Genomic DNA, 22,830 nt, shown 5'->3' with positions numbered 1-22,830 from the left:
CTCAGCCAGCGCTATACCTCTCTGGTCGTTTCCGAGGGCCGAATGCCACATCTCATGATGCGCCTTAAAGTTCCCCAGGATCAGACGATTATGACCTTCCAAAAGCGGGCTAATGTCAGGCTTATAATCTGAGATACAGCTATTTCTCGGCGGGATGTAGCAATGGTCTGCTATCCATGTTCCATAAATTTTACCAATATTTCTCTCTTTTTCTTCCAGTTGAAGTTTTCAAATTTAACAAAAAATTTTCAATATTACAACAACAAACGAAGACTACCAAACAACAAATGAATGCTATGCTTTATAAGAAAATGATCCATCAGGCTCCCAACATTATACCGATCATAATGATATTTGTTGTATTCCTGTTGATACTACTGATAAATAAAATGACAAATTTGATACATATACCAAGTACCCAAAATGAAGGCATCCATTTGGGCCTGCCTAGAAATGCAACAACGCGTGGCTTCATAGATAATTTCCAAAATTGTTCTTTCATCGAAGTGACAGATGTCCGGTCGGCAGAATATCAATTGAAGCTGAATAATAAACCAAAATATTTTCTCTTTAAACAATTTGAATGTGGTCAGGGTGCATATCGTGAGGATGTTTTACATGATATCGGCGTCTATGATAAATTTGCAGCTGTGGAATATCAAGAGGACAAAAGTGGAGATATGATATTGTGGATAAATGAAAAGATTTTTCATTCGGCAGCGCTGTCATTGAATTTGGCACATAATCTTATACTGAGGTGAGTCGGAGCATTTTATGAAGCAATATAAAGAGTGGAATTTTTGTAGCTTATGGAAAAATTTTGTTGTATGAGGTACTTGTACATCCAAGAGTATAAGTTGGAGACACATAAGCGGCTGGCATTTGTGCTGGAGTTATTTCTGCTAAAATAATAAAGATCTGCCGAATAAAGATCTGAACTAAGTCGCACTTTGCCTTTTATACCATGCTACTCAGGTGCCTCCGCCTTTACTTTGTTTATAATTGGTCCATTCTCCCTTAACAAAGATTGTTTATTATAAATTCCTTACTAATGTTTGTATATTATTTTCCTTTTCTTTCCAGTAAAATATTTCCAAACCGTCCCGAAGTCCTGACAACTATTGTTAATAAGCCGAAAATTATACCGCTGCATATAAAAATCAATTTGATTGATAATCAAGTTTCCCATTTACGTTTAGCTCTAACAATGGGTATTATAATGCCCATTACAATGTCCTGCTTTATTGTGGGCCTAGTGGAGGAACAGCAAACCCATCTCTTGACTCTTCAACGCATTGCCGGAGTACGAGAAGAAATTTATTGGCTTGTTGGTATTCTATGGGATTTTGGTACAATTTTTGCCCTTTCCGTAATATATTTTTTAGTAATGTTGGTGTCAACGATTGAAGGTTTCGGGACCATGGCAAAACTACGTAAGAATGGAAACTATAATCAAACCTTTAATACTGGTATTCCCTAATCTTTCCAGTGACCTTACTTCTATTGAATGTCCACGGTTTGTCGGCATTATGCTTCATATATTTGCTATCGCTTTTTATGCCCCGATCAAGATATAGAGCATTTTTAATAGCCATTGTGGTGCAGCTTCTAGTTGGTAACACATTTCATTTTTTAACTTGTTTATAATCTCACTTGTGTTCCTCCTCTTTTAGGCCTCTGTGCTTATGTCTTCTATTGGGATGTTGCGGATAACAGCCGTACTCTTTATTATTTGATGTCATTTTTTTCACCAACATTTTCCCTATTGGATGGCATCAGCAACATTTATACTGAAAATAAAGAACATGCATATTGTCGGGAAAAGTGTCAGGACATTCCGGGTTGCTATGCGGCAAATATGTGTGCTCTTATATCGAATTGTTGTGGTACGTAAAATAGCAAATAAAAAACACACTTAAGTTCTCCATAAGGAAAAGACAAATAGAAACGGCTAAAGCCTGCAGAAACCCTCTCGTTATATGATGCACACTGTCCAAGTAAGAAAAAACATTGGCTAATAGTTGATTTCTAAACCCTCCGATAACTTACTAAATCTTTTATATTTATTGTCATCTCCACTAGTTTGCTCTATCGGAGTCTTTACCTTTCTATTTGGGCTGTCTCAATGGTCCGTTGTGGCGATTAACGCTGATTCAGGTCATTCACAATTTTATATTTTAACTCCACTCGATGTAAAGGAAAGGGTTGCAAATCTCGCTTGAGATTTTAGCATGACCGGACTACAATGGACACGGCCCTGTTCGCCCGTAGATGGATATTCAAGAAATTTACGGCTGAAAAAAAACTATATGGCATACTTTTTGGCATCTGATAGCAGACAGATTTTTTATTCTTGAATGTAAAGTTGCTTCAACCTTTCTGTATTTAAGAAATATATCTTTAATTTCCATCGCTGTTTGGAATGGAGGTTATGATTAGGCGGAACTGAAAATAACTGAACTGCTAGCATAGGGTTTCCGACATTATGAATTCCATTTTTCCTCATGATGTCTAACGTTGGATTGCTAACTCCATATATGGAAGTTATGCCTTCGTTGAAATTCGAGGTCAAAAATCCAAGTTCCGAAAGATCAAAGATGGAGATTGTTCGCAATTTAATTTAATATTTGTCATTTTCTTAGACCTTCACCAGTTTTTTATACCCTCAGCCTTTAGGCTAGAAAGGGTATATACACTTTGATACGACCAAAAAATGTGCCTCATCAAAATAACGGTATTAGACCCCAATTATGTTTGGACGAAATTCGTTTCAGACAATTTGGAGTCGATTTAGCAATATCCGTCCGTCTGTCTGTCTGGCTGGAGCGCACGATAACTCTCAAACGGATTCGGACCATATTTTGGGTATGGTAATATTTTGTCCAAACTTAGTTTAAGATCGAAGATGGGCCATATCGGTCCACTGCTTCCGGTACCTCCCCCACAAAAGTTCAAAATTTGTCTGTAGAATTGTGTGGACGATAACTCTCGAAGGGAGCAATCGATTTGGTCCAAACTTTTCACATCGTATTGTTCCATCCAGATATAGATCGAGTTCGAATATGGACTATATTGGTCCACTCCTTCGGGTACTTCCCACACAAAATTCGGGTAAAGTGAACTTTAAGAGCTCCCCTCGGTTCGTTTTGAAATTTGTTTCAGTAAGTTGTACTTGTGGCTCCCCTTACGACGATACAATTTTTTTCCATACTTCCTGAGATAGTGGCCTAAATGTTCCAAGAAACCCTGGCGGCACCAACAAAATTGGCAAATCCGCAAGACAATTCTTGCAGGGAGTTTCTGATTGGTGCAGACTTTGCACATCATATTATTTCATCCAGTCATGTATCAGGTTGGAGTATGGGCTATTTCGGCCCACTTCTTCGGGTGCCTCTCATACAAAATTCGAAATACCAAGAAATGTGTTCTAGCAACAATTAGTAAAATTATCAAGTAAAAGGACAAACCTAATATACCTCAAACATTTTGTGTAGCGACGATAATAGGTTTGTCCTTGTACTCGATAATTTTTACTAAATGTTTCTGAAACCCCTTTTTTAGCAACATTTCTGTAAATTTTGGAAACATTTGTAATAATTAGCAGTGTCTTTTTACGTGATAATTTGTAATTTGTATAATGGAAAAGTTGCAGAAAAAAATGTTTCAGCAACATTTGTACTGATTAAAATGCATCCACGGATGCAAACTTTTTGCTGGGATACGTTTTAGAGAAAAAAAGTCATTTGTTAAAAAATGCATAAAAAGTCTCAAAAATATAATTTTCATAAAAAATTTTAAGTTTACTCGCAAAAAAATTTTCGGCGCTAAGTGGCTTAATTTTGTCTCAAAAACAGGGCAAATTATCTATAGTGCAGCGTGGAGTGCTTGACAGCTCTTGATAAGTCAAGTGCCACCATCACTGTTCTGTCACACGGCTTGCTTTGGTTGAGTCAAAGTTGTCAGAACGCAGGTCACAGCTATTTATGACAAGATCAGAAGTAGGAACAAAGCTCTCATGTCACTGGCCGCAAGCATTTGGTGTGGTAAGATATGTAACGCCAGTGTGTTATGCAAATGTTAAACCTACGCAGTTGAAAAAATTGCCAGAATGCCGCCACGTGGACTGTAACAGGTTGCTTTCTCATGGCACTAGTGGAACATACAATAATCTTACAAACATTTCCTTGCTTTAAACAGTGAACTGGACCGGTACCGAAAAAATATTGAGGTCACTGAATTCATGAAAAAGCCTTGCTGCTTTCTACTGGTCCTCAATCTACTCAAGTGCATCTTAATCTACACACCTGTCGAAATTAAGAGGTCACGTTTATATATACATATCTACCGAATCCGTATGTGGAAAATGGCTCAAACCAGATATTAGACTTTGACTGACTTTAACAGCAAAATCATCTTCCTCGGCAACATTAATCCCCACCTTGAATTGTAATACAGTATAGTCTCGATAATCCGGACACTCGTTAATCTGGACAACGCGGTAATCCGGACTTTAAAATAATTTGCACTCGGTAATCCGGACTCACGGCAATGTTTTTACCTCAATAATCCGGACACTCATTCGTTTTCTTCTACATTGAGTTACAGTTAGTCAACTTAATTATTGCAAAACCAAAATTATTGTAAAATTGAAAAAAAAAACATAATTTTATTGGTATAAATAAATATAATTTTTAATTATTTTGTTGACAGTTTTTTTCGTACACATGTTTATTAATAAAATAAACTAGAAAATAAAAATAGGTAAAAAAACTTTTTAAGTTAAACGGTTTTATGTTAAACATGCATTGCAATGTTTAAGATAAATGTACTAAAAACCAAAAAATAATAAAATAGATACAGTCGTGGGAATTATAAACATATGCATAGACTAGACTAAAATAAAACCGTGGGGCACGTCAATTGTCTACAATCGTTGATCAAAATGTTCGTTTTGTAATGTTACACTATAATAAGGCAGTTGTTCAACCGACAGCGATGGACGTGTGATAAGTAGGGATAGAATGTGCAAACAAGCGAGTTTTAGGGTTTCATAGTGGTGAGCGAGTAGTACTTTGTCGATTAAAGACAAACTACGAGCAGTAAAACGATTCCTCGCCAGCCAGCAGTGTGAATGTCCAACGATAAACTAGTTGAAACATCTCTTATTTACATAGAGTGTATAACTATTGGAATTTCCATGAGCAAGAAAATAGTAAGTAATTTCCTCACCGTCTGCGGGCCAACTGCCTAACGACGAATTAAACGATTCTTCTATCGCACATTAAGTCGATAATTTGTAGACAATTGACGTGCCCCACGGTTTTATTTTAGTCTAGTCTATGCATATGTTTATAATTCCCACGACTGTATATATTTTATTATTTTTTGGTTTTTAGTACATTTATCTTAAACATTGCAATGTATGTTTAACATAAAACCGTTTAACTTAAAAAGTTTTTTTTACCTATTTTTATATTTTCTATTTTTTAGTTTTTATTTCGCATTCTGTTTAATTCATTTAGTGCTTCATTATTGCAAGGTTTCTTGCCCGTTAGTTTATTGTCCTCTATACGTAGTCCCTGCAAAGATCTTACTCTACTAAGAGCCACGTAGGCTTGACCTTCTTCAAACAGTTTCGCACCTAAGTATACGACTGCGTGATCCACAGTGCTGCCCTGCATTTTATGTATTGTAGAAGCCCATGATAGTATTAGAGGCAACATTCTTCTTTCAGCCGTCCTGTAATTGTACTTAGCTGGAAACTGTATGACTTTCGGGTGTATAAGATGTACTGGATAGTGCACTGTATTCTTCTTGTCAAGCCCTTTTATTTGATACCCATATTGGTGGGATTGATAAAAAAATTGCGGTAGCGGCGTCCATCTCAGATTTCAATTTTGCATAGTAAATTGTATTCTACTTGTTTAGACCTTTCATTTGATCCCCATGTTGATGGGATTGATAAAACCTAAGTTATCAGCCATTTTGTAGAGGCCGCCATCTTGGATTTTGATTTTATATAGTACATTGTATTCTACTGGTTGAGCACTTTCATTTGATACCCACATTGATGGGATTGATAAAACCTACGTTATCCGCCCTTTTGCAGCGGCCGCTATCTTGGATTTCAATTTTTTATAGTATATTGTATTCTGCTTGTTGAGCCATTTCATTTGATACCCATATTGATGGGATTGATAAAACCTACGTTATCCGCCATTTTGTAGCGGCCGCCATCTTGGATTTCAATTTTTTATGGTATATTGTATTCTGCTTGTTGAGCCCTTTCATTTGATACCCATATTTATGGGATTAATAAAACATAAATTATCCGCCATTTTGTAGCGGCGGCCATCTTGAATTTATAATGATAATGAATAAACATAATTGTATTGTCACCAAAATCCAAAGTGTATACAAAATTTCAGATTAATCGGTTGACAGGAAGAGGGTGAAATTTGAATTACTAAATTTGACCCAAGAATAAATAAAACAAACGGGGTGAGCTTAATAAAACCATTTAAAAAGTAGCTTAATTTCACTAAAAACTTTCTTAAAATTAACAAAAAGGAGAACAACTCATTTTTTGTACTGTCAACTAAAGAATTGCAAAATTCACAAATTTTTAGTCTTAAACGGTATTTTTCGAAAGGTTGGTTCTAATATTTCGTATGTCCACCTTGGGCTTCAATAGCAGCTTGTAAACATCTCTGAATTTAATAAATAAGTTTCGGAATGTCATATTTCAATGGTATTTTTTGTCATTTTTCTTTAATGCATTTTATTTAGTCCCTCCTGCTATTCCCGAATTTTTTCTTCAGGTGTACCCATGTACATAAATAAGAATTAAGCTTTGGTTAGTTGTCTAGGTAGTACTTACATTGCGATTTGTTTGAATTTTTAGGGTCAACAGACCCAAATTTAAATACTTTTTTAAAACATCTAAAAATACCCCTTCTGTCATTGTTTCCTCCAAAATCTAGATGTTACCAACGTTACTGCTTGGTATACAATCCCATACCATAATTGACATTTTATCGAACTTTACGGTATGTATTTAATTTTTGTTTTCCATGACAGTAAGGGCTTTTCACAATACTTTTTGAGGCCCATCGTGATAGCACAACATAATTTTAGTCTCATCAGAAAATGTAACGTCAACCCAATACTAATGATGGAGTGAAAAGTTGTCTGTAACAAGTCTGAATAATTTCTATATATTGTGCTTGAAGGTCAATGGTTTTTATATACATATATTTTATATATGTGTATGTGGCACACTTACTCCAAATTTGTTTTTAATTAGAAAAGACAAATATCTGGTGGTGCTTTGGGATCTTTCGACAATTTCTTTAATGAATCTCCTGTCAATTCGTGGGGTTACTATTTTTGGCCTGCTATGTAATGTCTTTAGTTTGAGCCTGCCTTCTCTCTCGGTGCGGTACATGATGTTGTATACAGTTCTCAGCTTGTGATAGGTGATTTAAGCAATTTGTCTGGCGGATTTACCATTATTATAATTGGAATAGACCAAATGAAAATGTCATTAAAAAACCCTTAATTGCAAAAAATCGCGGGGAAAATTCCACGATTTTATTGCACATTCATTCATTTTGCAATTATTTAGTTGACACCACAGAAACCAGGTACCTATCCCTTTTGCCCGTTATTTTTGTTATTTCCGGCCGATTTCTGCATTTATTGGCTTGATGTTGTCATTAAGACGTAAATCAACAGATATGTACAAAACACTCAACATTATTAAAAGAATTTCTTGTAGTAATTCCTAATTAAAGTTTTTAAAAATTCATCGTTTGCAATACTTTAGTTGACTAACTGTATTCCTGTTAATCATCTTATTGTTTGTAGTGTTAATTTGGTTCTTTAATTGATAAAAAATAAATTCTATGCAAAAGTCATTCGTTGTGAAGAGTGGTCTTTGTAAACGTAAATTATTTTATTTATTTTTTGTTTTATTTTTTAAAAACTAAACACTTTTTAGGGTGGTTAGGACCAGGGTTTCGGTGTCGAGCCATTTTTAGTTCGACTCCGACTCTGGTGTCGACTTTCTTTACGACTCCAGACTCCGGAGTCGACTCCGAGAGTAATTTTTAATGTTACTCAAAATTAATGAAATATATACTATTTTTTAATTTTTTCCTATGCGCATAAGATGTTCTTTAAGAGAACAGTGGTTCTAATATAATACTCAACTACAAAACTGGAACATAATTCCTGAACTTATCCCATTGAAATGAAAACTAAATAAAACTGAAGTTAAGTTAATTAATTAATTATGGTGGAGCTCAAATGATAGTAAATATCCTCTGTCCCTTCCTCGAACTGAGTATAATATAGTTTTTGTCTACATGATTCCATAGTTATACCCTCAGCCTTTAGGCTATGAAGGGTATATACACTTTCATACGGGCAAAATGTGCCTCATAGAAATAATGGTTTTAGACCCCAAGTATGTTTGGACGAAATGTGTTTCAGACAATTTGGAGTCGATTGAGCAATGTCCGTCCGTCTGTCTGTCTGTCTGCCTGTCTGGCTGGCTGGAGCGCACGATAACTCTCGAACGGATAAACCGATTCGGTTCAAATTTCGGCTTTCGTAATATTTTACCCAAACTTAGTTTAAGTTCGAAGATGGGCTATATCGGTCCACTCCTTCCGGTACTTCCCCCACAAAAGTTCGAAAATGTTCGGAAAATTTGTGCACACGATAACCCTTGAAGGGAGTAACCGATTTGATTCATACTTTGCCCATCGTGAAATGTGTACCAGACTTAAATAAGGTTTCAATATTGACTCAATCGGTCCACTCCTTCGGGTACCTCCCACACAAAATTTCGGAACAGTTCAGTTTTGGACCATCTCTCGAATCGCTTTGATTTTTGTTTTAGCAACTTGTATTCACTGCCCTCCATACGACGGTACAAACTTCATCAGGGGCAAGTCCATACTTCCTCAGAAAATAGCCTGAAAGGTGCAGAAAACCCCTATGACACCGCGTGTAGTGGTTGGAGCGTAAGATATCTCTCGAACGGATCTGCCGATTCGGTTCAAAATTTGGCCTTAGTAATATTTTGTCCAAACATAGTTTAAGTTTGAAGATAAGCCATATCGGTCCACTCCTCCAGGTACCTCCCCCACAAAAGTTCAAAAAAGTTCGGAAAAATTGTTCGTACGGTAACTCTTGAAGGGAGTGGCCGAATTGGTCTATACTTTACACATCCTAATATATCTACCAGATATAGATCAGGTTCAAATATAGACTATATCGGTCCACTCCTTCGGGTACCTCCCACACAAAATTTCGGATAAGTTCAATTTAAGACCTGATATCGAATCACTTTGATTTTTGTTGAAACAACTTGCATTCGCTGCCTCAATTACGATGGTAAAAGTTTTTTTAGGGGTAAGTCCATACTTCTTGAGCAAACAGCCCGAAGAGTGTAAAATAAATATAAAAATAAAAAAAATAACGGTCAATGTCGATCCACTCCTTTTAGTATCTCCTCCGCAAAAATTTTGATCTTTAATCCTAATCAACATATTTGTCGGTTCAAAGTTCAACAATTTTAAAACCCCCTAAATACATACGTATTTTGAAAAAAAAAATGTTTCAATATACACAGGCTGAGGGTATATCTCTGTCGGCAAAGCCGACTGATACTTTTTTACTTGTTTTTTTTTATAATATGAACAAAATGTTTCGTTCATATAAGAATAAAATAAACCGTGCGTTAATAAATGTAGGAAAAAAATTTTGCCCGGAGTCGAGTTATTTTTTTCGACTCAGACTACGACAACACCAAAATTGCTCGACTCCGACTCCGAAACCCTGGTTAGGACCCACTGATATCAAATATCTACTCAAAACATTTATTCGATTTTTCGTGAAGAAATGGTTGAATATTGGTATTGAGTCTTTTCTGGACATACAAAACTTTTCTCGTGATTGTGTCTGGATTGTGGTCCACGTTTTCATTGCTCCCATAGAACGGTACCGTCCGATTTTCGGGGGCCTGGCAGTCAACGGCGATAAGACAAAGTTTATGGTATTAACACGCAAGACGTCCAGTAGACTCGGACCAATTGTTGATATTCAGAACTAAAATTTTGAGGTAGTAAATGACTTTATTTACCTCGGCAACGCCATAAATAAAACGAACAACATCAGTTTTGAAATCAAAAGAAGAATAATATTGGCCAACAGATGCTACTTTGGTCTAAGTAAACAGTTTAAAAGTAAAACCACCTCTCGTCAAACAAAACTTACACTCTACCAGACACTGATACTACCCGTATTTATGTATGGATCTGAAGCATGGGTACTTGCGAAAGCAAATGAGGCAGAACTTGGTGTGTTTGAGAGAAAAATTCTTCGAAAGATTTATGGACCAATATGCGTTGACGGTGAATACAGGCGTCGTATGAACCACGAGATATACCAGCGGACCGACATCGATATAGTAAAACGTATCGAAATAAAACGATTGCGTTGGCTTGGCCATGTCAGCAGGATGGATAAAGATGCCCTCGCCAAATGCGAGCCACTCGACGGTATACGCCCCAAGGGAAGGCCAAAACTTCGATGGAAGGACCAAGTTGAAGAATCCAAAATTGGAGAAGTAAAGCAAATGATCGGTGCATTTGGAAATCTATTCCTAGTTCGGCTTATGGAACAAGACGTTCTGTTTAATATAAAAACCACCTAAGTAAGTAAGGGTTTTAGCCGCACTATCCTTTAGAAATGGCTGAAATTTAGTATTTAGTCTTATATGGGACTATAATAACATTTCCTCACAATTTGCCAGTACATTTCCACGATTTGATATAGCCACCGACATGTAGGATAAGCACCAGTGTTCGAAATTTCGAAAAGTCAACTTTGCACATATGTACCCAGCAAAATGTTCGATGCCAAAGATGCCATTCAATCATGGATGAAAGTGATCTGGCATGTCATCTTTTTAGCATCTTCATCGATGAATTTTATATGAGCGTGGACCCCAAAAGATGCTATTCATTTTTGGATCCAAATCATGTAATTTAAACCAATGCTTTGACATGTCATTTTCACCAATTCTTTGGCATGTCATTTCCACCAATGATTTCGCATGTCATTTTCACCAGCCCTTGGCAATGACATTATAATTACGACGAGAGTTTTAACAACGTTGGTTGCAATTCCGAGTCTCCGACTAAATCAAGCCTATTGTAAAGAATATATCTTATATATTTAGAAAAATTTATATAAATAAACACACAAAATTCATCTCTATTGGATCAATGGAATGGGTTCAAATGCTGATGAAAAGATCGGATCTTTCACGATTTTCTTCGAACCAATGCATAAGATGCAATAAAATCACGTCATCGCATAAAACACATTCCTTCAAATTTTGCTGGGTATGTATGTAAAGTCGCGCTTGCGCATGTAAATCATGTTCTTTATATATTGTGAAACGGTTACATATCGTCACCATAAATGCCGGAAGACGTAACCGACATGGAAATCGAAATTCCTTTGTTTATGGAATCTGATATATTAAGCTAAAATACATGCTCTGGCAAAATTTCAAGCTTTTACGTTTAAAAATAACGGTCCTATTCAAGAAATGCCAATAGACGTAACAGCATACTGTAATTTTCATAGAACACAAAAGGCGTAACCCACATTATTTCAAAACTAAACAGCAGTACAAACAATGTATTCTTTGATTTTTGCAGCAATTATAATGCCAGAGGAAGGGCTTATTGAGTTTATGTATAATTTCCACGGGGCGGATTCGGTTAACCGGTTATTTGACCCGAAAGTCCAGGTTCAAAACCGGGTTAGACCCGGTTCTACTGAACCGATTACTACAAAATGGGTAACGTATGAAAGCTTATGGAAATACCTATCACATGGTGTTTCTTACTCGGCTTATTTCTCCATATGTGTAATTTGACTCTTAGATGACGATATCTCAAGAATGGTAGCCTTTTTTTTCAAATATCACAAAGACCATTCTTTTAGTTAATTTTTAAAGCAATAACTTTGACTTAAGACGGTTTTAACTGGTCCTATAGAAAAAATCCGTAATTGAAATAATTGAAGATGATGACAGAAGACCTATGCCCTGATTTAAATAAACATCTAAAACGCACATATGGAAAACAATATGTTAACCGGACAAAAGGAAGTAGTTATTCGGAAGGCAATGCTCGTCTCGATATTGTTCATGTTTCCAAGAGAAAGAACGAACGCAAATATTCAAAATTTAAGCGTTGATACAAAAACGTGTATATGCTCAAAATTCACGTCGTTCTAGTACAAAGATGTATTCTTTAAAGACGGATACTATTAGGCTGTAAGTTTGCAAAAGATGGTCTTGTCAACCAACCTATGGTTTAATATGGTCCAGAGAAAAACCCAAATTTTCTGTATTGGTTTACTTATACAAAAAGACAGGAGATCCTACAGTCACTGCGAGCATTGGCTTTTGATCCTAGCAGTATAATCTTTTTTTAAAACTGATATCAAAGACGACTACCAGATTCTACCATAGAGAAGTTCCGGAAATTTTGAGGCAGTGGATCCTCCTCAGATGTACACACAAAGGCTAAAAGTTCCAAAAAAGAAATTTCAACACCTGCAAGACCTAAAACGCTTAATTCAAAGTGATTGGCATTACTTTTATGACAACATTCCTTATGACAATTAAAAGTTACATTTAAGCTGTTACAGATCATTTAATTTATATGAACTATATTTTGTCCATAAATTGACTTAAATACAACAATAAAAATATAATATTCCAGATTTAATATCGTCTAATACAATTGAAATTATAAGTAATCATAGTGATGGTTGGAATAGACAGTTCACCTAATTGTGGTCTATTGAAATATCAACGTCAAGACTGGGAATTGAACCCAACACCGTCAGATTGCTAGTTTAAAGTTCGCTTAACCGCGTAGGCCAATAAACCAGTTCTAATTTGTTTATAATTTTTCATTCATACTAGTTTCTTCAAATTTATACTCAATAAATTGTGGGTTACGTCTTTTAGCATTTCAGAAAAATACAATACCAAAAGTCGTAACCCACACAGCTTCTAACATTCTGGAAAAATATTTAATTTTTTTCCAAAAATATATTTCTTCTCTGTCTGAAAACACGATACTAAAAATTTTCGATATTTTATAGCGCCGTTTTCATTTTATAACGTTTTTTGCTTCTCCTGTAAAGTTTTATTTTTGTGGGTTACGTCTTCCGGCATTTATGGTGACGATATATTGGCTATAATTGCCCATGATTACTTTTTAAATTTAATTTTTTTCTAATTTTTTTAAAAAATATATGTTTCAAAAATGCACCCCTACCATCGATGGAGTTTTCAAGGGAAGATTTTTTTTATTTGCTGACAGATGAGACTTAATGTATATATGTATATCAGAAGTTGGTTAAAATTTTACCTTACCAAATTTTTTGTATATTTATCTGTAAAGAAGGTTTTATATTTCTGAATGCCCATTTAGAGGTACAGTCAAATTTGGGGGTTTTGGAACATTTTAGGAATATATTGCTACTAAACTGGCTCAAATTGTGAATTGTGCATTTTGAAGGGATTGGAAATACATATGTTTATCAAACATCATCTCCATATATTCTCGTTTTGGAATAACCTCCATATAGAATATTCCGCTACTTTTTAACTCTAAATACTTTTCAAAAATAAGGAAAACCCAAAAGAAAAAAACCCAATATACAAAACCTGTCAAGACAGATTATGAAAAATATATGTTTTGATTTTTTAATTAAGCGCCGTTTATTTGAATTTGGCTCCTTTGTGCAACGCCAAAACATGTGGTGTCCGCATTATCGAGATTATACTGTACTACCCACGGGCTTAAGATAATAACAAAAACCATATAACGAATATTAAGGACTCATACCGCAGTTTATATTCTCGTACCGGAGTATAACAATATTTCGCTGCGGTAACGCTACATGTATTCGGTAATTTAATTTTAAATTCCGAAATATTCCTTAGCTCTGCAGAATGAATCTTCACAAAGTTCATATGTTTTCCATTTTTCTTGTTTTACAGCTGACAATTTCTTCAAATGGTCATCTCCGGGGATTTTACCTTCTCTAACGTTTATGATGCTCTCAGGAGTGCTTTCGAGTCTGTTGTATTTCTTGATAAACATCTATCGGAATGAGAATGCGCGGAGTGCTACACCAAGGTTCCTACTTTTAAGCTACAACATTTAAAATTAAATAAATGTAATTCCCTTTTTAAGAATAAAACAAATGGGAAGTGTTTGTTTTCCCTATGATGATGCGGTTGTGTCAAGTGAAAAAGTTCGCATTGCCAATCTGGATACTAGTAGCTGTTGTAAATATCGACTGTTGGCAGATCAAATTGAAAATCACTTGCCGAGACATGGTAATCGCTTGAATACCATATCATTTGCTTTGGAAAGGTAACATGAACCGCTCCAAATAATCAAGTGAACGACATATAATTCAATGTTTTATTTCAGTTCCTCTTGTGTGGCCTTATATGGCTCCCATCATTGTGGTAAAACCCATTTAATACGCCAATTATTGGCTGAAGATCCTTTGCGTTTTGGTGAGCTGTTTATTTGTGGCAATGATTTTAGAAATCAATCGGAAAGTGCCTATTCCCATGTGGGTTATTGTCCTCAAGATAAAGGTCTGTGTCATTCATTTACACCAAGACAGTTAATGACTCTGTTTCTTATGATACCTGCCGTTCCCGAGCCCCTGGCCTCACAAAAGATACGAACAATTTCGCATATCTTAAGCTTACGACATTATATGAATCTACGAATTTGTTATCTTCCCATGGATGTAAAGCGGAAACTAAATATCGCCATGTCGTTGATACTTTGTAATGGAATTTTAATATTAGATGAACCAACGCGAGGGATGTCAGCAGCAGATCGTCAAATAATTGTGACAATTTTGAGACAAATGCGTTTGGCTGGACATACGGTGGTCTTTGCCTCCAGCGATAGTATTGAATGTGATGCATTGGCAGATAAGATATTTGTCATAAATGATGGTGAGATGTGGACAATGGGTAGTCCAAATTATGTACGAAATAAATACGCAAAGGGGATTTATTTGGAGGTACGATTGTTGGTCGATGGAAGCTCAATGGAAGAAATTGATGAAAAGTGAGAAATGTTTTTCTTTTTAATTTATTAGAAATTCGTTAATTATTTTGCTTATTTTTGTTTTGTTTCAGTTTGGAAAAAGATATCGAAAATATGCAGACGTTTGTTAACTTTTTGCACGAACGCTCGATACTCATGTAAGTTAAAAATTTTACGCAGAAAAAAATACAAAATTATGAATTTTTACTAATTCCCTTCATAATTTTTTTGTCCATAATTTGAACGCACCACTATTTTTCTAAATTTTCTAGTCTCCCCTACTTTCCCCATTATTTGCTCTCTTGTTTTTTGACTCAATCTCTCTCTCTCTCGAGATTCTCTTTTCATGCAAAAACCAGTTTTTGTGCATTACCTATAAAGATGTTGTGGTCAGCGTGACCATTGTGCCACTAAAACAGGGATGCACACAAAACAATATGTGTGACTATAGTGGTAAGAGTTCCAAATTTACTCTCCGATTGAGCACAAAATTTAAAAATTTTGTTGTTTTCAATAGATTTTTATTTTTCTTAATATGGTCAGATCAAAAAAGTAATTTTAAATAACAAACATTAAATTTAAGGTTTTAATTCAGGTATCGGCACCAATACAAACACATAGTTGGAGGTTCACGCATACGAGTCTCTCTCGCTCTCTCCTCAAAGAGCGTGTGCGTTAATGCATTTGCTAAAATTAAAAATCATTGAAACAAGGTACAGCAGAACCTTCTTAGTTGACTTCTTAACGAAGACTGAGTGGTGGTTGTTCTGTTGTTATGCTCATCAAGGGCACGTGTGCCCCTTTTTGCCGGATACTGTTTTAATTCTTCTTTACAAGCACTATTCAAGTAGAACATAGAGAAAACATTACGTATATGCGTGCTTTCGTTGACGTGTCACCAATCAGTGAATGTAAGAGAATAAAAAATCAATCGAGGCTAGAGTATGCTTTCTTTCATCCCTGCATTAAGCAGGTATCGGCACCAATACAAACGCATTGTTTGCGGCCTCACACGTACGAATCTCTCCACAAACAGCGTGTGCGTTAATGTATTGCTAAAATTAAAAATCATTGAAGCAAGCGACAACAGAACCACCTTCATTGACTTCTGAACGAACACTGAGTGGTGTTTGTTCTGTTGTTATTCTCATCAAGGGCACATGTGCCCCTTTTTGCCGGATGCTGCACTAAAGTATCAATTTGGACATTTTTTCGTCGTTGATACTTCTGTGACACTTTTCTATGCTGATGCCAAATATGCCACTTTTTGAAATTTTGTGTCACTTTTTCATACCTTGTGCCACTATTTTTAAATTAAATACATTGTAATACCTCATTTAGACTAGCCATAAATCCTCAACTGGATTTAATAAATCCATTACAAATCTCATTGCATTTAGATATACCTTTGGACGATTTAAATGGCAGTCAGCTGATTTATATTCATAGCACAATTACCAAGGTAGATGCATCAGCCCATCTGATCGAATTTGAAACGTCAAAAGAAGTTGTTGTAAATTGAATTCGTCTCAAAAAAAACGTAAGGCAAATTACAAATTATTGTTTAGTATTGAAAATGTTAGCACATTATGCTACTAATGAGCAAATAATGAATTATTTAAGCATTTAGACATTGTAAATATTAGTCTTGGTTGATGCATCTAGCTTGTTTCTTGTGTCAACTTGCAACTTTTTGTATTTTCTAGCAAAATGTTGCAAAAAACAGAGTTGTATACGAGGATTTATTTTTTTGGGAAATCTGGTAGATTTTGTTTGGATTGAGCAAATAAATTCTGATAATGCGCTATAGCCCGGCTAATTAGGTCATAGCTAAATGGCCTATAATGACATTTTTCCACGCGAGGAATATAGAAATATCAGCCAATAAATCTACGGCCACTCTGTTCACCACCTGGGCGGCAGAGTTGAGAACGATAGAGTTGAATGTCATGGTCGATAGTAGCATAATTCAGACCACAGACCCAGGCAGTACAGGGGGTCTTCATGATCTAGAAAGAGAAGTACAACGTTACAAGAGATAACCTCTAGATCAGCAAGCCTATCAAGCAGGTTTAAATAGCATTGACACAGATGCAGTCATAGATGCAATTAACAAATATCGTATGAATGCGGTCCTCAGAGAACATCCCCCATCTATTACAGCTCAACTGCGTTCGGGATGGTGGAGCCATATAAATTCCTATAGTGCAAGTATTGATGATAACGAAAAAAATGTCGGCAGGTCCTTGTTGTTGTAGCAACGCAAATATGTTCGTTCGTGTATTATTTCAGTTATCAGGTTCTGGTTCCTCTATATCCAGACTCAATAATTCTGCAACCTGGACTGGTTGCGTCCATAAGGAATCAGCAGACAGGTGAGTGGGATTAGCTGGGCAGCTAAACAAATGTAGTGTATCGTGTGGTTCCAATCTACATCGTAGCATCAATTCGGGCCCAATACGAATTGAGGTGGCTGCACCGTCCGGATCTTAACTGGGCTAAAACCACTCGTGTTTGCGTTGGTAGCTGACGTTCTTCTACTGCGATGGATGGAGTGTGGTCTCCAAGTACGCTATTCACCCTGTATCTCTGTAATGCCTGCGCAACCATATCAGTGTGAATGCTGTCCAAGCCTGACTGATAGGCCCGTTGGTCTATAGGTTCTCTTTTATACCGTTGGACCTCTCTCTAGATCATGAAGATCTCACCTGACGTGGCTGGGTGGAGGAAGCCTGTCCATAAAATCGTGACAGGGATGCCAACTGCGATAACACCCAAGCAGGTACTGCATCCACAACATGTGGTTGTGCTGACATACGAGTAAAACCTTCGTCTCCTCATGAAGATGCTCCACTGGTGTCATGAGAAGGCACCCTGTTGCAGTCCTCAGGGCGGCATTCTGGCAGGTTTGAATCTTCTTCTACTACGTAGCGCTAACATTTGCATAAAACGGTTGCGCCGCATAGCTTACCACAGACTGGTCAATTGCGTTGTAAGAGGTCAATAAGGTTTCTTTGTCAGCACCCCAAGTGTTGCCGGCCAGTAACTTGAGGACCTTGTCCCTACTGCTGATCTTATCGCAAATAGCTCTGGCTTGCGCGGACGACTTAAACATGCTATCGAACATTACACCTATATTTTGAGATAGTTAGTACACCATCGACCAATATGCTCAGTGGGAGCCTCATTTCAGCCGTCCAAGTGGTGAACAGTGTCGCAGTGGATTTAGCGGCGCATATTTTCATATTCCTCAGATGGAAGAACTACACTAGGTCAGCTATGTAGACATTTAACCCATCACATATGTCATCGACGATGGGACCCAACGCCGAGAGGGAGTGGAATTTCAGAGAGGTAGAGGTTAAACAGTTCCGGAGATATCTTCCCTCATTGGGAAACTCTCTGTTTCACTCAGCGGGTCTTCGACTTCTTATTTCTCAATGCCACAAACAGCTAGTGTCCGCACATATAGTTTATCATCCAACGTTTCAAAAACGGCTGAGAGTGATCTTCTCTATATCCTTGAACAGCTTGGTATAGTTGATGGTATCGAAGGCCTTCTTTAGGTCAACGGCCTGTTTTGGTTCAGTCCTCTTCTGATGTGTGTGGATATGTCGTGTAATGCTGTTCTGGCACTGTGCCTTTTCCCGAATTCTTTATTTATGTTGGGCAACTGGGAAACTGCTTCTCATCATGGGGAGAAGCACTGTAACTTCGCTATTGGTGACAAGAGGGATATAGGCCTGTACGATTTTCCTATGTTGGCATCCTTTCCTGGCTTCGGTGTCGGGATCACCTGCCAATTATTCAGGCTTCCGTTACAATATGAGTGGTTAACGACAAATTGAGAACACTTATCAAATATTCAACTCTGAGTTTATCCGGCTTAAGAACTGCTGGTGAGATTTTGTGTGGACCCAAGACTTTGGATGATTACACCTTTCGAATGGCATTTGCCAAATCGCTCGTTGTAAATCGCTCCACTCCGCTCTATCACACTCGGGGTGCTCTATAAATTGCGGGTTAAAATAACAAGCTCACCTCTTCCGATCTCTCACTGTCACGATGTTGAAAGTAACAGTCGTTCTATCATCCTTCTTTCCCGGATTCGACAGCGATTTGAGCATTGCCCGCAATTTACTTAATTCTGTACCAATGTTGCATTGCTTCAGATGGTCTAGCCACTTCTTTCGCTTATGCTCGCCTAATAGCTTGTTGACTTTAAGAGTAAGTTCCCTAACTTTTGAGTCTTCAGGGTTCGCAGGACAAAGCTCTATTGGGAATTTGTTCACATTTCGGGTATTCGGGTTTCGTGAGAAACTCAGCTCATGGCTCATCCAGCTGCTTCTCGCCCTATCACACACGGATGAGTCAGAGTAGCGCCCTACACCTGTTGTTGGTAGCTTTTGGTGGTTCTGTGGGAGAGTGTCGTCTTTCGATGACAACGCAAACTGCATAGCGCAGCAGGATGCCACATAGTCCTTATCGTCATGGCTAGGTCTACATCTGTTCCGTTACACCTAAGTTTGAGTGTTGTGGGCTTCCCCTGTTCCTGCATAGACCTAAAGATTCCGGAGTAGACATCCCGGGATATGGCGTTTCTAAAACAGAAAAACGAGTCAAACATGAACATATGTCAGTCGCTGGCAGAAACAATTGATTTCGGGTCAATCCGTTATTTCCAGAGAAACGGCGGATTGACAGCGCACCGAAAGACAATATTGTTTTTTTTTATACCCTCAGCATTTATGCTATCGAGGGTATATACACTTTCATACGGGCAAAATGTGCCTCATCGAAATAATGGTTTTAGACCCCAAGTATTTTTGGACGAAATGTGTTTCAGACAATTTGGAGTCGATTTAGCAATGTCCGTCCGTCTGTCTGTCTGTCCGTCTGTCTGGCTGATGCGCACGATAACTCTCGAACGGATGAACCGATTAGGTCCAAAATTTGGCTTTCGCAATATTTTGTCCAAACTTAGTTTAAGTTCGAAGATGGGTTATATCAGTCCACTCCTTCCGGTACCTCCCCCACAAAAGTTCGAAAATGTTCGGAAAAATTGTGCGTACGATAACTCTTGAAGGAAGTAGCCGATTTGACCCATACTTTGCACATTGTAAAATTTCTACCATACTTAGATGAGGTTCCAAAATTTACTCAATCGGTCCACTCCTTCGGGTACCTCCCACACAAAATTTCGGATAAGTTCAGATTAGGACCGGCTCTCGAATCGCTTTGGTTTTTGTTGCAACAACTTGTATTCATTGCCCCCCATACAACGCTACAAGTTTTATCAGGGGCAAGTCCATACTTCCTGAGAAAATAGCCTGAAAAATGCAAAAAGCCCCTATAACACCGTGGGTAGTGGATGGAGCGCAAGATAACTCTCGAACGGATCTGCCGATTAGGTTCAAAAGTTGGCCTTCGTAATATTTTGTCCAAACACAGTTTAAATTCGAAGATAAGCCATATCGGTCCACTCCATCAGATACCTCCCCCACAAAAGCTCAAAAATGTTCGGAAAAAATGTGCGCACTATAACTCTTGAAGGGATTGACCGATGTAATCTATACTTTGCACATCCTAATATATCTACCAGAGTTAGAGCAGGTTCGAATATGGACCATATTTGTCTACTCCTGCTGGTACCTCTCACACACAATTTCGGATAAGTTCACTTTTAGATCTGCTCTCGAGGGTATATATCTGTCGGCAAAGCCGACTGAAACTTTTTTACTTGTTTTAAATACGCCTCATATTTAAGCTTATTATGAAACCCCTCAGTGTTGTGGTATTTATTAACGGTTTGTCCTCGATTCACCGACGTAAAACATTTAGGATTCAAGAAATTGTTGGTATATATTTTGCAGGTATAGTGGTCACAATGTATGCGGATACACAGGCTGCCCTAAACGCATCGGGGTCCTTCGCCATTAAATAAAATTATTCAAAATTGCAGATTTGTTTTGAAAACTTGTGATTTACAAGTAGAGAACTGCGCAAAGTAACCGCTCTGCTTCTTCCTCGAAAAAATCCACAAGTTTTTTAAGAGTACCGCAAGGATATCGCATGACGGACCTGCATGTAAAGTATAGAAGTCAATCTGGTCGGTAACCTCAGAACTTAGGGGTACTTACTGATCACTACCGTATAAAATCTATGAGAAGCAAGTTGGAGAACAACTTCAGTGAGTAATGCATACTCTCTGAAGATGAGGAAGAGATAGAGATCGATCGAGCACTTTCTCCGTCATCGTCCTAATCTGGCGAACAAAAGACACAGGCTGTTTTGACGCCTTTGAGTTTCGATCTCTCTTTTGCTTCTTTTCTATAGAACTTGTGTCCCTGATAAGATACTGCAAGAACCTTAAATGGCTTTGGGGCAATTCTTCTTAGATAATTAAATTCTTCTCTCAATTCTCCCTTCCTCACCACTGTCTACAACAACGTCAGCTGCGCATCTTACATACTGTCTTAACCTAAAATGTTCCAGTAATTGTTCTCATATATCTTCTCCATTTGTACTGATTTTGTTCTCATTATCTTTCAGAAATCGCTATCGCAACACCCTGAAATATTATCTACCCATTGCAAATGTTCTCTATTCATATTTATTTGGTTCGTTGGAGAGGAATCGCCATCGTTTAAATATTTCGGAATACACAATTGGTCAGACATCACTTTTTATGATTTTGAATGAGATACTGAATACAAGAAACGTAAAACAATCACTTCGAAGGAAAACCAAATTAGAACAAAATCTAAACATACAACAACCTCCCGGCGAATAAAACAATTCCAAAAGTAAGTGAGGTATTTTTAAATAAAATATTTTTAGAAATCGTGATTGTTGTTTTATTAGACCATGAGAAAAAATCGTTTTGCAGTTCTGACGACCCTGCAAAGTATACTTTTGACGGCCCTGATAGTTCTCAAAATTTTCGACTATAACATTCCACTTTGCTCTGATAAACCCTGGATATTGCGTTTTATAACATCCTGTTGAACTTATTTATTATCACGTCTCAGAAAGTGATTCTATGTATATGCCTAGAAGGAACTATGGGTCTATCTCGTTTCCTTTTGTATATTACATAGAAATGAACAAAGACATAATATTCCTTACCACAGTGTGGTGTAGGTTATAAAGAATCAACAAATCTATATTATAGCCGATATTCTTAAAAATTAGGCTTAGATTCTCGAAATACTAAAAATCTTGCGATAGCAAAAACACTAGAGCCTAAGATGGCAAATAACAGCGATTTGGGTGGGAAAATTCTGGGATATACATAAACGTGGGCCTTTATGTTTAAAACTTCAAAATACCGACAACTGGGCAGAACTTCGGTCCGCTTGGATAATTTCCTATCCTAAACATCCAAGGAGTAATATATTATGCTCTGTACTAAATTTCCAAATTGTATCTTAAATATAGTGAATACTATCTGACCCGGTCCGCGTTGCTGGCCCGTTGTTTAGGTTCTCCGTCTAAACATTAGTTATCGATCTAGTATTGATACCGCCATAATTAGGCATTCCTCTAGACACTTCATAATATAAATCAATGTTTTAGCATAAACCCATATAATGGCATCTCAAAATTTAAGATAGAAAATATCTTGTACTAACAAGTTTCTGGT

The 22,830-nt window shown here is 37.1% G+C and overlaps 1 protein-coding gene across 2 annotated transcripts in view; it reads left to right on the top strand.

Annotated features, from left to right (window-relative positions):
* The window catches only part of LOC141399657 (ATP-binding cassette sub-family A member 17), a 34,730-nt gene extending 12,739 nt beyond the window's left edge, over positions 1–21,991 (top strand). Inside the window, exons 6-15 of one of the 2 annotated variants that reach the window (XM_073978791.1) lie at positions 220–757; positions 1,084–1,433; positions 1,490–1,615; positions 1,674–1,886; positions 14,108–14,246; positions 14,304–14,486; positions 14,547–14,637; positions 14,701–15,206; positions 15,278–15,343; positions 21,738–21,991. In XM_073978791.1, coding sequence (XP_073834892.1) covers positions 220–757; positions 1,084–1,433; positions 1,490–1,615; positions 1,674–1,886; positions 14,108–14,246; positions 14,304–14,486; positions 14,547–14,637; positions 14,701–15,206; positions 15,278–15,343; positions 21,738–21,978 — 2,453 coding nt within the window. In that variant the 3' untranslated portion in view covers positions 21,979–21,991. Of the gene's footprint in view, positions 1–219; positions 758–1,083; positions 1,434–1,489; positions 1,616–1,673; positions 1,887–14,107; positions 14,247–14,303; positions 14,487–14,546; positions 15,207–15,277; positions 15,344–21,737 lie in introns of both variants that reach the window. The other variant, XM_073978790.1, reaches the window with a different exon arrangement.
* The last annotated feature ends 839 nt before the right edge of the window (positions 21,992–22,830 follow it).

This window comes from Musca autumnalis, unplaced genomic scaffold (genome assembly GCF_047663935.1).
Source record: "Musca autumnalis isolate F117 unplaced genomic scaffold, ASM4766393v1 scaffold_3, whole genome shotgun sequence".
NCBI lineage: Eukaryota > Metazoa > Arthropoda > Insecta > Diptera > Muscidae > Musca > Musca autumnalis.
This window is presented reverse-complemented; position numbering and strand designations above follow the sequence as displayed.